Consider the following 17,319-nt stretch of genomic DNA (forward strand, 5'->3'; position numbering starts at 1 on the left):
TCCCACCCTTCCTCCTTGCCATTAGAATCTTCCAAAAAGGATGAAAACAGAAACTAAACTGGAATGCCTGAAAGAAAGATACTCTGATACACAAAAGCAAAGACATGGGCGGGGAGGCGGGGTGAGAGCGATAAGGACAGGAGGTTAAACTATGCAGTTATACTACCTGTTTAGAAAGATGTTTGGAGACACACTAGATAAAAGTCAAATCCATCCAGTTCCCTTCCTTCACAAGATATTTTAATGCAGTAAACAAGACTACTACATCCTTTTTGTTGTAAGCACTGTTAGTATTCAATACTTGAACGTTTATGGTGGATCACAAAAAAACCAAAATCGTATGTTTTTGCATAAGTAAAAAAAAAAACAAAACGCAGCAAATCAATACAATGGCAAAATCAGGAGGAAAACTGCAATTTAAAAAAAAAAGAGGTTTTAGATTAAGGGAAGAACAAATGTTTGCAGCCCTATATAGAGCTGTTGCCAATCGAAAAACAAAGACTAAAACCCATCCTGACACAGGATGTTCCAAAACCCTAATTCAGGAAAAAAAGACAATTTATTCTAGGTTTAGTAAAATGTTTATTTAGGATGGTAACAGAAGATAAATCATGCAAGAGCTCAGTAAAAACAAAACAAAAAGAGTAAGAGGAATGGCAACTGGTGCTGCCAATTAAAAAAAAGTCAATCATTCTGCTATCCAAAAGGATATGAAAAACCACTTGAATCTGAGAACGGACATGGTTGTAGCAATCTTCTGGAATTGTAAATTCAAGTGATAGGTAACCGCTTGTGTTCCATTCCTCAGAGGAGTCCTAAGTCCAAACTAATCACGAATGTTTCTCCCACGTCACGCTCAGGCGGCAAGCAGCCCAGAGCCCCACCCCCGCCCCCCCAGCGAGCTTTTTGACACCCTCGGAAGAGTTTCAACTGACACTTAGTAGGGGAGGAGGGCAGGCACCTTTGGTGACTCTTAAACGAAACTCCATCTACATTCAGAATCTTCAGATTTTGGTAATGAAAACCTTCAGACTTGGAAGCTATCCTTACCAGCCTCGTGTAGTGTTTGATGTCCAGGGAAGGAGTTCCACGTCAGTGGGAAGCAATTTGAATGGATGTACCAAACTGGACATAGTGTCTCAGATTTCAAACAAAGATAACATCTTTTGGCAAAAAAAAATAAATATAGTGGAATGCAAGTTTGATAGATGGAGGAATATATTATCTACTGACTGTCAAGGAGTACGATTTCATTGCAGACACAAAGAATCAACAATTTCAAAGAATTAAAAAAACCCAAAACAGTTTGCACTTATTCCTCACAAAATCTTCACTTTTGGAACTACCCCCAATTGAAGCTACACACTTTATTAATACAGCATTAAGTTTCTTTGTGTAAAAAAATCTTTGTACATAGTAATAAAAAAAGATAAGGCAAGATGCATTAAACAGAAACCTTCTGGTTCTTTCCCTCTGGGTTCTTACAGAGCCACTGATGACTATCTGCAACAGAAGAGCTGAGTTTCCAATTTTCCGTATCAAGCATCTTGAGCCTTTGCTGCGGTAAGAATTCTGTCCGAGCACCCTGAGGACAGATGCTGGCGGTGGTCTTTGGCACTTACGCAGGCAGACTGAGCTTCTTTCCCTTGAGAACTGCAAGTTTAAAGACAAGGATGAAAACAAAAGGTTACTCATCCTGACCTGCTTCAGCTTCTTCCTCCCCACTCCTAGAAGTTCATCATACAAGACACCACAGAGCAAGGTCCAGGGAGATGAGCTTCTGACAAGCACCAGGCATCTGACTTGGGTGTCAATAAACACAGTCCTCTGAAGTAAGAGAATGTCATATACACAGATTGGAATCTTCTTAATGTATCCGGATGCCCTAGCAACTGAATTTAAAAATACTAGTTCAATTGAAATTGTCTTTTAATTCATGGCAGCTTTTTGTCATCGTGACTTAATCCCCTAATTGCATATATTGACACATAACAGTTATGAACATTTTGGATGTTAAAAAAAAGAGTTAAGATACATATGCCCTTGTATCTAGCAATTCCACCATTAGAAATTTTACTGGATAGCCAGGATTCTTACTGGCTATACAGTAAGCTATTCTTTACTGTATAGCCAGGATTCCTTAGCTGGGAGGCGTAAGGAGAAGGGGATGACAGAGGATGAGATGCTTGGATGGCATCACCAACTCAATGGACATGAGTTTGAGTAAACTCTAGGAGTTGGTGATGGACAGGGAAGCCTGGCGTGCTGCAGTCCATGGGGTCGCAAAGAGTCGGACACGACTGAGCGACTGAAGTGAGCTGAGGATTCTTAGCCTGGGATCTGTGGGTCGGTTTCAGGGCCCCTGAACTCCCTAAAACTATAAGCACATGTTTGTGTGAATACACGTAACTGTGCATTTTTCTCTGAGCATCAGATTTTTGTCAAGTTCACATGTACTCTATTCATACAAAGGCAAATATATATATATATATATATATACACGGACGCTGAGTTAAACACTGCATTTTTAAGCCCAAACACCCAAGAACAGGGGGCTGAATAAATAAACTACGATAATAAACATAAGACTCCACTGCTATTAAAAGTCATGCAGATGTCCAGGAAGAAGAACAAATTATAGACCAGCATGTTGAGTTTAAATCATGTATCATTAAACCATTATGTTTACTTAAACATTATCAATGATTATTTTGGAGTGGTAGGATTCTGGGTGATTGTTCTAAGAATTATTAATTCTGATTGGTTTTACAATGAAAATGTGTCATTGTAGAAAAACAATAAAATTATAGCAAAAAAAGAAAAAAAAAAGACTGAAAATCCTGACCAAGAATTCTACCTGACAGTCATTAAGATGTGCTCTGAAACCAGTTTGCCTTCTGAGCAAGTGTCAGATCAGAAGCACGACGGCCAAGGGAGCCCTGGAAGAGGGAAGCGGGTCGCACATAGCCTGACGCACCTTTAGTGATGTACAAGTAGAAGAAGTCGCAGTACAGGATGGTCTGGACAACGCCGGCCACCACGGCAATGAGGTCAAAGAAGCCCTCGAAATAGAAGCGCCAGATCCAGTTGACGAGGTACAAGGCGCGGTAGAGGCCCAGGAAGAACAGGTAGTGGGTGGTGATGGTCTCCGCCTCCCCGGTCTTGCTGATCATGAAGAGCTGTGGCAGGATGGCCACCGACTCCAGGTAGATGGAGAAGGTCCACAATATCTGAGGGGGAAGCCGCAGCCCCGTCAGTGCCCGGCGCCTGCCGCCAACTCACAGCAAACACTCCTGCCTCACCGTGAAGCAGTGTAAAGGGAGCGGGGTCTGGGCATCAGCGCCCAGGACAGAGCAGCTCTGCACTTTAATAAACCACAGAAACTTAAGCCACATATAAAGGCGCAGACCCCCCGGTACAAGCGAGGTTCCCGGACGCCTGTACCTCCTTGGATCTCCCTCCCCGGCCTCGCCAGTGCTGCACTCTTCCCTGGGAACTGCCTGGCTCTTCAAACGCGATGCTTCCCCACCGGCAGCCTCTCCCGCTCTGGCCCTGGGGCCCTGAGCCAACCCCGCCTCCTCCAGGGCTGCAGGACTGGGGGCTGGGTCCTCCCACCCCTCACTGCCGTTCCTCCTTCCCAGATGACATACATCATTTCCCTCTTTCTTTACTCTTCAGGCTTTTTGTGGCATGGTTAAATCAAAGGGCTAAGAAGTCAGAGTCGTAATCACGCAAGCTCTCTTCCCAACCCAGCTCTTCATTCATGCCTACGGAGGAGGGGTCTGGCAGGAGTCCCTGGAGGGTTTACACCCAGGCTCCGCTGCCACCAGGGGACGACCAGCGCCTCACTCCGGACGCTTGGGGCTGGAGGGAGCACTGGCGAGCAGGCCACCCCACCACGTGGCGCGGCGCTGGGCACCAGGCAGGCTGCACTTCCTCAAGACAAGGAGTGCAGCAGCTTGGTGTCACAGAAGCCAAGCTTATATCCTAAAGGAGAGTCAGCAGACATTCAAGTGGGTGTCTGACCTGGGTGCTTAATTCTTGCCCAGGATTTATTTACATCAAACTACCTTTGTTTGCTAACCCACTCCCCACCCACGCCCCCGAAACACAAAATAGAACCCTATTAACTGCAAACAGGTCTATTTCCTTAGGGAACCGCACATGACTACCTAAGTAACTTCTTAACTAACCTCAAGAGGAGAGAAATCATGATTGACTAGAAATGAGAGGCCGCCCACAGGGACCACCAGAAACTCCACTCGGAAAGTATCATGATTTCCATCGTAGGTTGCCTTAAATTTCATGTAGATCAGGTACACTGTGGCATAGGAGCAGGCAATGTAGATGAGCTAAAAGGATAAAAAAAAAAAAGATGCTGTGTCATCAATATATTACAATTGCTCCAATTCCCTTGGTTTTCTACATCAGCCATATATATATATATATAAAATTTAAATACAGTAAAATCCACTTTTTGGGGGGTATACAGTTCCATACGTCATAAAACCACCACCATAATCAAGACACAGACCAGTCCTAACTCCCCCCACCCCAATTCCCTCCTGCTGCCCCACAGAGTCATGCCTTTCCTCCAGGCCTAACCTCTGGCAAGTGCCAGTGTGTTCTCAGTCCCTGCACTTTGGCCTTTTCTAGAATTCTATTCCATAAATGGAACTTAACAGTATGTCACCTTATGACCAGTTTTTTTCAGTCAACACAACAACCTGAGATCCAGCCGTGCTGTCGTGTGTATTAAGAACTGGTCCTCTTGTGTCTTTAGGAAGAGGCAGCCACAGAGGTTCATCCACCTACCAGTTAGAGGACAGGTAGGTTGTTTACAGCTTGTGGGGTGGGGGATGGAGCCGCTGTGAACATCTGTGCACAGGCTTTTGTGTGAACATAAGCCTGCATTTCTCCTGGGTAAAGACCTAGGAGGGGGACTGCTGGATCATATGTTAAGCGTGAGTTTAACTTTATAAGAGACTGCCAAGAAATGTATTTTTAATCTCTTTGTAAATTATTAGATAGTTGCCTCAGAAAAGAAAGTGAATGGCAAGTTCAATACAGTTCAAAACCAAGGCACTTCCTTACAGCATGAGGACATTTCTGAGCTAGCACTTTTCAAAAGATAACATAGACAATGTAACTCATGTTACACTTTGCAATGACAGTTTTAACTCATGTTACTTTAACACTGAACATTGAGATTGTTGCTATGAAATTTCGTCTGGTTAACAACAAAAGCAAAACCAAAAGTAAGTGATAACTGTACAATGCATAGCTATTCAAGGGTTTACAATTAAGTTCTATGGTGTTTCACATTCAAAAGGAAAAACACTATATACTCATCTGAACCCAAGAAAAAGTCTGACATTCTGAGATTACACCAATTTTCAGACTGCTGAATTTTAGGCTCAAGAACCTATAAACACAGGCAGCTGGAGTATCAGCCACATGACCTGGTCCCAGCCAAGTCGACTTGCAAAATTTGATTCGGAAAACACTGGGGTCAATCGACATAAGAGGAAAATGAGAGCAGTCATAAGTCCTCATATACTTCAAATCAAAGACCTGAACTGTCCCAGGCATCTTGAAGTTATATTTGCAAATAGTCAACAAAATACCAAAACTGTCGCCTATACCCATAATACTGAAGAAGCAACACATACACAGCCCTTCTCAATGCAAAACCAAGGAAGATTAACACCCTATACTGCTCAAGGCGCTCTCTCCACACAAAAATACATGTACATATGCTTGCGAATAAACACATCATCTATACATATACACTGCTGCTGCTGCTAAGTCGCTTCAGTCGTGTCCGACTCTGTGCGACCCCAGAGACGGCAGCCCACCAGGCTCCCCCGTCCCTGGGATTCTCCAGGCAAGAAAATTGGAGTGGGTTGCCATTTTCTTCTCCGATGCGTGAAAGTGAAAAGTGAAAGTGAAGTCGCTCAGTCTGTCCGATTCCTAGCGACCCTATGGACTGTAGCCCACCAGGCTCCTCCGTCCATGGGATTTTCCAGGCAAGAGTACTGGAGTGGGGTGCCATTGCCTTCTCCGATACGTATACACAACACACACACGTCTACGTACAGTCTCCCCCGCCCAGCACCCCCACCCACAAGCAGCCCCGACGCATCCACGAGGGCTCAGCGGCCACTGAACAAAGCAGTTCTTTTTCTTCTCTCACCCATGCTTGCCATTTAAAGTAAGAAGCCATGAGCACATAAAACCCGCCTCTCGTGCCCCTGATTTTTAGGATTATGTTTGGAAGCAACAATTAAGCAAGTAAAGATTCCTGAAAGCTGGGCATACTGAGAGGGAGGGGAGGGGAGGGGACTCCTGCTCGCACGCCTCTGACAGCTACAGTTCTAACTTACCTGGACAATAAGCAAGGACATGGCCATTTCTAAGGAGGCGAATTCCTGATGAATTCCCTTCACTCAGTAACGAAGAATGGAGCACCTCTAGGTGACTCGAACGTGCGGTCACAGCAGCAATCCAAGCGAGCCATCTGCCCAGGGCTGCCTGCCGTCTGCAGCCCTCAGTGCGCCCCGGGGGTGCTCACCACTTGCAAGTTCAACGCCTGCAGAGCGGACCCAGACTGCCCAAAGCGCGGCATGTGTACCACCCGCGGCGCACAAGAGGCTAGGTGTATGCAATTATGCTGCGCTTTGCGAGTCATACGTTCGTCCTCCTGTGGTTAGGAAAACTCTGACACCGCAGGTGGCATGGGTACCAGCACTTAGGACGAGCTAGGAGGTTTAGAACCATATTAAGTAAACTCCGGTGCAGATGTCGCTTAAGCACGGCAAACGCGACACGCGACGCACGCCCAGGCCCCAGAGAGGCGGGAGAAGGCGGGGCAGCCGGAGCCCGCCTGCCCCTCCTCGTCCTGAACCAACCTGCTGGCCTTTCCCAGGGACCCTGTAATTTCCCACTGCTTGAAAACATAACAGTCACTCCTCTGTCTTTGAGGGTTTTCCAGAGCTTCAGAAGTTTATCACAGTTGATGAACTTAAGAGCAAGAAATCTCTAAGTGCAAAGTGCTTTAATTAAATAGATACTGCTTTGATACAGGAAAAAATATGCTTAATGGTAACTATTCCAAGCTGTACGTACTAGGTGGTCTCAAAAGGCTTACATCAACAGCAGCACATCTAGACATTATTCTTGAAGATGCCTAATTAAGTGCACAGGTGACGTAAGTTTAACAGTTTCCACAGGTCTGTGAATTATGGACAAAACACACTCCGTTGGGTGCCACACCATACCTTCATAGACGTATTATACAATGAAATAAATGAAGTAAAAAGATCCAGGTAACGAGTTGTGAAGACCAGTGCAAACAGAAGCTGGCTTTTCCCAGAAATACCTGAAGAAACAAAAGCAAAGTGTTAGAAATACACCAAGAGCTCTGTGATTCTTGAAGTCGATACCATGAAGGGATTGCAGGAACGTGGGCCACCAGGCGCCAAAGCCAGGGGTTGGGATGACTCCAAACGCATGAGAGCAGTTTTAGTCTTCCATTCCCTCAACATCCTTGAACAGACAAGGCGACGAGGAACCAAGTGGGGGCCGTGCTTCAAGGAAAAGTCTGAGCTGTAATCCCCCTGGCTTGGCCTCCTACGGTGACTGCTTTTGGGAGGCAGCATTACTTGGAGGAGATAAAACTTAAATTATCTTAGATGAACCACACAACCAAACTCAGACTCACACAAACATGCTCCTGGATGCTATGGCAACAAGAGGGTGGGAACCTACTAGCCTTCCAAAGCAGCACCTTTTACTGTTTGAACATCTTGAAACTCTTTCTCCCTCCAGTCACCACTCCCCACTCCCCCCAGAGCCCATGTGGAGCACAGGGACACTCAGTCGAGACGATGAGGTCACTTGCCATCTGGATTTGGCCAAATAGTTATGTGACAACAGCCGGGCACCGTGGGTTTCAGATGCTGAAGAGCGACTTTTTGAGCAAAGTGGATCTCACTAGGTGTCAGGGCCCACCCACCCTCATCTACATTATGAACTTCACATCATTAGACAGTTAAGCAGTTTGTATTTAGTGGAAATGTCACTGAACCCAAATCATTAGCAATATTCTTCCAAAGGTGAAAATCACAATGTTTTATTAAATGATATTTTACAAACAACACTACTGTCCAAAACTATTTTACAGCTTGTTGAAGCAAAAAGCCTAGCTCTGAGAACGTTATTTTTGTGGAGGAATAATTGCAGTTCCACCCTATTCACAAAAATAAACTAAGAGAAACTGAAGAAACAGCTGCCTCTATCCCTCTGGATCCATCAGTAGTGGCCAATTTCAAGGGCCAAAGGTGGAGATACAGATACAGAGAGTAAGCATGCCCCTTTTAGTCTTTTCCCCAGTAGTAGGGAAGTTTCTTTTTTTCTTATCACAGATCAATGTTCCAAAGGAGAATCGATGAGGCTGCTGTTGACACAGAAAACGTGCGAGAAGACAAGATGGGGAAGAGGACCGGGAGCATGCAGTTTGCATCTGGCGACTGTGGAAGCCTTGCGAGAGAAACTCCCAGCTTATTTTCTATGTGATTCTTTCCCATATTTTAAATTAAAAAATGACAGAATACATATAGGCAAGTTTTAGTTGTAAAGGGTTTATTCTCCTGAAAATTTGGAAGCCAGGTAAACTGAAATTTGCCCTTGTTTTCAGAATTCCTATACTAAAAATCAGGGACAGACATATCGCTTTTATCACCCCCCTTTGCAACCCAATTCCCATCAAAGTCATCCTTGAAGACAACCTCCTTCAGTGCTGCTTATTCATCCAGCAAGTACAGAAGACCCACTTCACCAGGCTGCTGCCCAGCTCCTGTGGCAGCGCTTACAAAGTGCCCTGTGGTCATTTGGTTGCCCATCTCCCTCCCCTCCAGAGCGCCCCCCCCCATGGTCTGACACACAGCAGGGCCCAGAAAATACCTGCTGAATGAATGAACAAATGGAAAAAAAAAAACCAGTATTTCAATTTATTTTCATGTCGTGGGGGTAAACTCATTTTGTGGTATTTTGAGATAAGACTTCCAAAGAGTTTTGAAGACATACTGTGTCTCTGACTGTGAACAGGTGCGTGCTCCGGGCTCTGCCCTAATTTACTGCCCGCCAGGGGGTGGGGCAGAGGAGAAGGGCACAGGCGGCATGTGGCTGCAGCTTGTCCTGTGGTGTAAAACCCGGGCAGGAGCCACCATGCTGGAGACCTGAGCGCTGTGTGCCTACACAGTTCTGCCCGATTCTTCCCGGCCTGGATCCCGAAGAGCAGGCTTTCCCTTTTAACAAAGAAAACCAGTCTGTCTTCTCAAGAAGGCGGGGATCCCAGCTTCTTGAAGAAGACAGAGCGGGCGGGGCAGGAATCTCCTTCCGGGGACACTCGCTATGAAGTGGGAGGCGCTTCCACCGTCAGTTCCCAGGTTGAGACTAAAGGACACGAAGGCCAGGGAAACAAGCTCTGAAGACCACTCACTCTCAGTGGTTCTGTAACAAATGTACTGCACCTCCACACCAGGGAGCAGCACCTCCACACCAGGGAGCACCTCCACACCAACGAGCACCTCCACACCAGGGAGCAGCACCTCCACACCATTGAGCACCTCCACACCAGGGAGCAGCACCTCCACACCAGGGAGCAGCACCTCCACACCAGGGAGCACCTCCACACCAGGGAGCACCTCCACACCAGGGAGCACCTCCACACTAGGGAACACAACTTGTAAAACGGAAACCAATCATCACACACACCACCATTCCCATCTTCTCCCACTGGGCCAAGTGAAGGTTAATGAACGCCTCCAACTAAGCATTCCAGTGTACATGACCTTAAATTCTGCTGCAGGTTAAAAGCTGCATTTCTCATATTTCCATTGGTTTACAGAACAAAACCCTCAACCAGACGGACAAGCCTTCTGTGAACTGTTTCTTCCTGCCAACACTGGATGCACCCAAGCACCACAGGTCAGAGCAGCAGGAAAACCTGCAGGGCAGTGCTCACCTGGCGCCCCGGGCACCACGCGCCGGCCCACTGTCTCCAAGGTGCCAGCTGCTCTCCTGACGGCCACTAACACCCTAGCACAGGGCTCAGCAGCTGGCTCACAGCACAGCTCCTGTGAGCAGGGGAAGGGGCTGTGGAGCCAGAAGGTTTGGGTTCAAGCTCAGCTCTGAGTGCACCAGGTCACACAGGGCCGTTACATACTCGGCCCCCCTAAACCTCACTTTCTGCCCCTGCCAAACGGGGACAAAGTATGGGCCTGTTGGAAAAAGTGTTTTTTCGATACCTGCCATGCTTGTGGGTGCTTAGTGACAGCTCTTATTACTATATGCTGCTTTGCCACCTTTTCCTGTTTTCAGCGAAATCCATGCTATTTTATTAAAAATACCAACTGGACCTAGTAAACACCCCTCCCACCTCCACTTTAAATACAATGCTCCAGACTTTTTTAAAGCCCCTTTCTCTGTATGTGTATTTGTATGTACTCACACGTTTGCCCCTTAAAATGGGCCATACTATCTCTTTGTTTACAACTTGCTTTCTCAACTTAGTATTTCAGACATATCTTCTCCTGTTAATACTTCTACCTTATTCTTTTTAATGGCTGCATAGTGTTCTGCAGTGTGAATGTACCAACATTTGTGTGACTCCCTCCACACAAGTGGACATTGGGTTGTGTACAATTTTTGTTCTTGTAAACGCTCCATGAATATCTTTGTATCTATAAATAGTGTTCTGTGTTTATTTAGGCACAACAAACACCTTTATACCTGTGGTTAGCTTGTTCACCTACATGGCAATTTCTGTAGTTCAAATTCCCTAGAAACGCTGACAAAATATATCAGCACTTTAACTTTTGAAATAATGTCAAATTTCTCCTACATAGGCTGTGCCAATTTACATATTCACAACACCAGATGAGAATACTCTTTACATCTCTGCTTACATCAAGATGTTGTAAACCTCTGACTTTTTCCCACCCAGTGGCAAAAGATGGCATCCACTGCTCTTTTAACACCCAAACTTCTAACTACTAATGAGGCAGGGCATTCTTTCACTCTTAACTGGCCTTCTGTTATTCTTCTATAAACTGCTAGCTTTGCTCATTTACCTATCAGGCTGTTGTTTTTTTTTTAATTTGGAGGATTAATTAATTAAATTAATTTAAAATTAAACATTAATTTTTAAGGTGGATATTAACCTTTTGCCACTTAGATATATTGCAGATTATTTCTCTCAATTTATTGTCCTTTGACTGTGATGATATTCTGAATTAGAAAGGTACTCTGGGAAGGCGAATCGCCCTGTCTGCTCTCCTCTGCCCGGTCCTGTCCAGGACCAGGTATGGTATGAACACGCATTCGGGCCGCTTCTATGTCCATCAGCGAAGTTGCATACGTTCCTCATGGAGGTCTCATACCCTCCTTGCTGTGAAATCAGGGGAGCCCTCCCCAGGGTCTTTCTTGACACTTCACATCCACAGTGTTTACTGCCTATGTGGTTTGATATCCTGGATTTTTATCTTTTTATATATATCTTATTTCAGCTAAATTGCCGCTTTCTTGAGAAGAGAAACTTTGACAGTGGCAAGCTGCTGCTCAGAACTGTGTCCCCAGTGCCTTGTGGCCACAGAGTGGGTGGTCAGTAAGTAAGAGCCATGATTACTCAGGAGCTTGGCACTCCAAAGAGCAGAGGTGATAGCTGCTACAAAGAGGGAGCTGGGAATGGGAGGCAAAAGCTTCCCGGAGTATTCAAAGATGATAAAAGAAGAGGTGTTTTTCTTGTGCTTCAAAAATATAAACTGTCACAACGAAGATGTACCGTGCAGCACAGGAAACTATACTCAGCAGTTTGTAGTGAACTATAAGGGAAAGATTCTGAAAAGAACACACGCACACACATCTGAACCACTTTGCTGTACACTCGAAGCGAGCACAACACTGTAAATCAACCGCACTTCAATGAACAACAACAAAGACAGGAGCTCCCCCAATCTGGAGAAGCCACTACAAAATACACAAATAAATCACACAAAACGCCAGTTCACTGCAGACCACTTAAGACAATTTAAGAAGAACTATATTAAAACCTAAAACTTAAGCACATTTAAGAGCCAAGAAAATGGCTGCTTTTTGTAAATCAGATACATTCACTGTAAATAAACTATCTCCTCATAAAATTCAACGACTGCTACTGCTAAGTCGCTTCAGTCGTGTCCGACTCTGTGCGACCCCAGAGACGGCAGCCCACCAGGCTCCCCCATCCCTGGGATTCTCCAGGCAAGAACACTGGAGTGGGTTGCCATTCCCTTCTCCAATGCGTGAAAGTGAAAAGTGAAAGTGAAAAGTGAAAGTGAAGTTGCTCAGTCGTGTCCGACTCTTTGCGACCCCATGGACTGCACCCACCAGGCTCCTCCGTCTATGGGATTTTCCAGGCAAGAGTGCTGGAGTGGGGTGCCATCGCCTTCTCCAATAAAGACCACACATACACATACACTATACAATTACAAGAAACACAGGGACACTGCACACTGCTGTCAAGTTTAGGAGGACGGAAAACCTGTGACTTACACGACAACAGCTAACAACAATCTGAGTAACAGGCGGAGGAGAGAAGGGAAGGCCCAGGAGGAAGGCTGGGAGCCCTGAGCTCAGAAGGATCCACCAGCAGCTTAAGCCCACTAGACACAGCACTAACAACCATCAGCCTACAGGAAAATGCAGACAGGAAGTTCGTCACCTACAAACCAAGGGGTGTTCCCCCAACTCTCCCCAGGTCCATGTTTGGGACACTGTGGATCCAGCTGCATCAGAGCTCAGGAAGACAAGGAACTCACATTTCATTCATCCCTCCATCATGACAATGCACACAGCGGAGAATGTCAATCCTAACAAAACCAAGATCAACTCCCCAGCCTCCACTTTAAAAGGTCCTTTGTGGCTGCTGTTATGGAATTAGACGGTCAAGAAAGCAGAATCTTCCTCACTAAACTATCTCATCCCTAACCCTAAGGGGAAAAAGCCTCCTGGTTCTATAGTTGCAGCTATGTTCCAAATAAGGGCCAAAATCCTAAAATGAATCCCAAGACCAGTATTTTCAAAGTGAGAAACACAACCTGAATGTAGATGTCTCCTATTCCAGTTATTTGAGAAACTCATCAAATTCTTACCCTTTCAAAAGTCCCTAAACGACTTTAAATTAGGATGGAAAAACAAGGCAACCAGTCAAATCCAGATTTTAATTCTGAATAAATGATCTTGGTGATTTTGATTTTTATAAGGCTAGAAAATCTCACATGTAAGAACAAAAATGATCCTAAGTCTGACAACGAGGATAGTTTAGTAACTATTGGAATACCAAGCAAACAGACACAAATTTAACTCACCTATTTATCTTCCTTGTTATTTTGGCTTAAGTATTTTATATTTCCTAAATACTCCTAAATCTCCCAAATGAAATTAGTGAATGTCAAAAAACAACAAACAAAATAGCAAACCCTTTCACTTTCTCTCATTACTCAGTGCTTCCCTGAGAACTCCATATTCAGCACTGTACTAACTTCCCCCCCAATATCTTAGTTTAGATCCATGTTTAGGAGATAGTGTGCTTCAATATTAAATGTCTTGACAGAGAAGAGGATTCTGAGGAACATATAAAAGACTAAGAGACTCATACAAAGACTTTGGAGCAAAAATAAAGATTAAAAGTAACATTTCTGGTGATGGGGTGGTCAAAATGAGTGAAGGTAGTCAAAAGGCAATGGCACCCCACTCCAGTCCCCTCGCCTGGAAAATCCCATGGACGGAGGAGCCTGGTAGGCTACAGTCTGTGGGGTCGCTAGGAGTTGGATACAACTGAGCGACTTCACTTTCACTTTTCACTTTCATGCATTGGAGAAGGAAATGGCAACCTACTCCAGTATTCTTGCCTGGAGAATCCCAGGGATGGGGGAGCCTTGTGGGCTGCCGTCTATGGGGTCGAACAGAGTTGGACACGACTGAAGTGACTTAGCAGCAGCAGTCAAAAGGCACAAACTTCCAGTTAGAAGATAAATAAAATTTTGGGGATGTAACATACAATGGGGACTATAGTTAACAAGACTGTATTGCATATTTGAAAGTTGCTAGGAGAGTAGATCTTAAAAGCTTTCATCACAAGAGAAAACAAAAGTCGCTATGTGTGGTGATGGGTGTTAACAGATGATTACTGTGGTAATCATCTCCCAATACATATATCAAATCTGTATGTTGTACACCTAAAACGAATACAATGTTATATGTCGATTATATCTTGATAAAGCAGGGATTAAAAATAACATTTCCTAGGGAATTCCCTGGTGGTCCAGTGGTCAGGACTTCACCTAACAATGCAAGGGGTACAGGTCTGAACCCTGGTCGGGGAGCTAGGATCTCTCATGCCTCAGGGCCAAAAAACCAAGACATAAAACAGAAACAATATTGTAACAAATTCAATAAAGACTTTAAAAATGGTCCACATCAAAAAAAAAAAATCTTAAAAATAAAATAACATTTTCTGAGTACAGAAAGAAATGACCTAAACCACTGACCTGGCACCAAATGCCTAAACCAAAACTCCATAGACCAAACAGACGTTCATGCACATCTTTCACTGGGTGGCACACCTTGCCTGTACACCAATCCTGGCTCTACCAGTCATCTCACCTCCCTGTGCCTCAGTTACCTTCTCCAGGGAATGGGGGCAAGGGCACTCCCTTCATAAGGTTATTTCAAGGACTACGTGAAAGTGTTCGTCATGTCTGACTCTTTGCGACTCCTTGCACTGTAGCCCACCAGGCTCCTCTATCCATGGAACTCTCCAGGCAAGAATACCGGAGTGGGTTGCCACTCCCTTCTTCAGGGGATATTCCCAACCCAGGGATCAAACCCAGGTCTCCCGCATTGCAGGCAAATTCTTTACCATCTGAGCACCAAGGACTATGTGGGATAAGCCATATAAGGCATTTACCTCACTACCTAACACACAGCCAGCACTTAAATATCAGCTCTCACAATCGCTGAAATTACTTCGCAGTCATTGGCTGAAATTACTTTGCTGTCATTGGAAAGGGTACAAATGAACCCCTCCGAACTATGCATGAATTGAGAGATCATCTCCAAGCCAAACACACTGGTTTCAGTACGTGGACTTTGTAACATCCATTTTGACTGCTCAAAGGTCTTTTTTGGTTCTTCTTACTTCCTGGATCTCAGCTGTGTTCCAGGGAGACAGGTGAGGCCTGAAGACTACAGCCAAAGTGGTGTTATTATTCTAGAGGCGAAAATAGGTAGAAATCAATCAGGTACATGGAATTCTCTGCCACCCGAGTCGTTTAGGACTCCATCTTTTACTGTCTTGCAAAAATTAAGTTCTTTAATTCTCCAAACGTGTATTACACTGAGGACATGGCACCAAAAATATGTGTAAGGAAGACTGTACTTTTAAGAAATCATTTAAAAATTCGCCGTCCTTAAGCTCTTAGGGCTAACGAAACGCAAAACCCTGCAAGGACTAGCTGAGAAAGATGGGTCTCACTGCCTCCCAGCAGCGTGTGCACGAAACGTGTACTCGCGAGGAGGAGCCGCCAACTCACTGGTGACGTGGAGTGAGGAATTACAGGAGACCACAGGAGACCTCGGCGGTACCCGGCGGCGCGCCGCAGGTCTAAGACAACCCGTTATTAGATGGAGGCGCTCAGAGGAGTTTTGACAAACTAGATCGTCCCTCAAAGCAGCATTAACTGTCCCAAGAAATTCGCTTAGAGATCTCCCCACAGGCCCCTCCCGCGCGGCAGGCGCGATCCGGGACCCGAGGGCTGGGTTGAAGCCCACGGGACTCTAAAGGACAGGCCTGCCCGGGCACCTTCACCGAAAGGCCGGTCCTCCGAGGGGCAGGGTGGGGAGCGGGGTGACCTCTCCCCACGTCCGCCCCACCTCCCGGGCTGGGTCGGCTGCCACGTCAGACCCAGCGCGGCGATCCTGCCCATCCTCCTCCTGCGCGTCCCATTGATTCGCAGGCTCCCCGCACCTCGGGACACCCCCCCTTCCTACCCAGGCGCGCGGAGAAGCGCCCACTGAAGCCGAGGGCGCGGGGGACCGGCGTGCTGGACCCCCCGCCCCGCAACCAAACTTTTCAGATCCAACAAGGGCCCGCGCGGTCCACTTGGCGCCTCTCCGGCCCCCGACGGCTCAAGTTCGCAGCCAAGTGCGGAGCCGGGCCCAGCGCCCCGACACCGCACCCCGGCCCGAGCTCCTACCCCCAAGGGCCGCAGGCTCCCCTCGGGGCCCAGCCACCCGCCAGCCCGGCCGAGGGGGGTGTGTCGGGCCGGCGCAGGCCTGCGGGCCCTGGGGCGGCCGAGGTCGCCCGGTCCTCCCAGGGACCCGGCCCCGCGCCCGAGCCTCTCCCGGGCCTCGCTCGCCGCTCACCGGCGCAGGAGCGCGTCTTCCAGATTTTCAGCAGCAGGATGACGATGGCCGCCAGGTGGGACAGGTCCCCGGTCAGCCGGAAGATGTTCATGGCGGCAGCGGCGATCTGCGCGGCGGCCCCAGGCTCGGCAGCTCAGGCAGCGGCGGCGGCGGCGGCCCCTGAGAGGAAGCGGCGAAGATGGCGAGAGCGGGCGCGACGTGGCCAGGGACGTGGCCGAACTGCCGGCGCGCGCGCAGGGCAGCTTGGGAGAGCGGGCGACCGCCAGGCCCCGCCCCGGCCCCGCCCCTTAAAGGGCACGCGCAGAGCGCAGGCCGGGCGAGAGCGGAGCTGCAGGGCTCGCTCCGTGGGACCCTGACTCCTTGCCAACTTCCCCCTGCCAGGTTTCCGGCTTCCCCAGGGGAGCCAGCGATTTCCTTTAATTTTTGAAATGACACTCCCTTGTGAGGGATTTTCCCCCCTCCCACTGATTTTAAGAGCTCTATCAGTTCTGTTCAGTTCGGTCGCTCAGTCGTGTCCGACTCTTTGCGACCCCATGGACTGCAGCAGGCCTCCCTGTCCATCACCAATTCCCGGAGTTTACTTAAACTCACGTCCATTGAGTCGGTGATGCCATCCAACCATCTCATCCTCTGTCGTCCCCTTCTCCTCCTGCCTTCAATCTTTCCCAGCATCAGGGTCTTTTCCAATGAGTCAGTTCTTCGCATCAGGTGGCCAAAGCATTGGAGTTTCAGCCTCAGCATCAGTCCTTCCAATGAATATTCAGGACTGATGTCCTTTAGGAGTGACTGGTTGGATCCCCTTGCAGTCCAAGGGGCTCTCAAGAGTCTTCTCCAACACCACAGTTCAAAAGC

At 47.1% G+C, this 17,319-nt stretch overlaps 1 protein-coding gene across 1 annotated transcript; it reads right to left on the reverse strand.

Annotated features, from left to right (window-relative positions):
* Window positions 1-1,347: 1,347 nt before the first annotated feature.
* Window positions 1,348-16,708, reverse strand: KDELR2 (KDEL endoplasmic reticulum protein retention receptor 2). The gene is made up of 5 exons (XM_055562449.1): window positions 16,468-16,708; window positions 7,281-7,381; window positions 4,194-4,352; window positions 2,978-3,230; window positions 1,348-1,653 (listed from the first exon to the last, which is right to left on the reverse strand). Exons 1-5 carry the CDS (start codon window positions 16,556-16,558, stop codon window positions 1,619-1,621), a joined length of 639 nt encoding a protein of 212 aa, XP_055418424.1. The 5' UTR covers window positions 16,559-16,708; the 3' UTR covers window positions 1,348-1,618.
* Between the last annotated feature and the right edge of the window lie 611 nt (window positions 16,709-17,319).

Source organism: Bubalus kerabau, chromosome 23 (assembly GCF_029407905.1).
Source record: "Bubalus kerabau isolate K-KA32 ecotype Philippines breed swamp buffalo chromosome 23, PCC_UOA_SB_1v2, whole genome shotgun sequence".
Classification (NCBI taxonomy): domain Eukaryota; kingdom Metazoa; phylum Chordata; class Mammalia; order Artiodactyla; family Bovidae; genus Bubalus; species Bubalus kerabau.

Bases quoted from the DNA above. Each gene is read 5' to 3' on its own strand.
- KDELR2 (XM_055562449.1), bottom strand. From the start codon at position 16,558: ATGAACATCTTCCGGCTGACCGGGGACCTGTCCCACCTGGCGGCCATC. The intron at 7,382-16,467 runs GTGAGCGGCGAG...TTGTTTCTTCAG, and splicing joins GAAGACGCGCTCCTGCGCCG to GTATTTCTGGGAAAAGCCAG. The intron at 1,654-2,977 runs GTGCGTCAGGCT...TTAAACTTGCAG, and splicing joins CTACTTGTACATCACTAAAG to TTCTCAAGGGAAAGAAGCTC.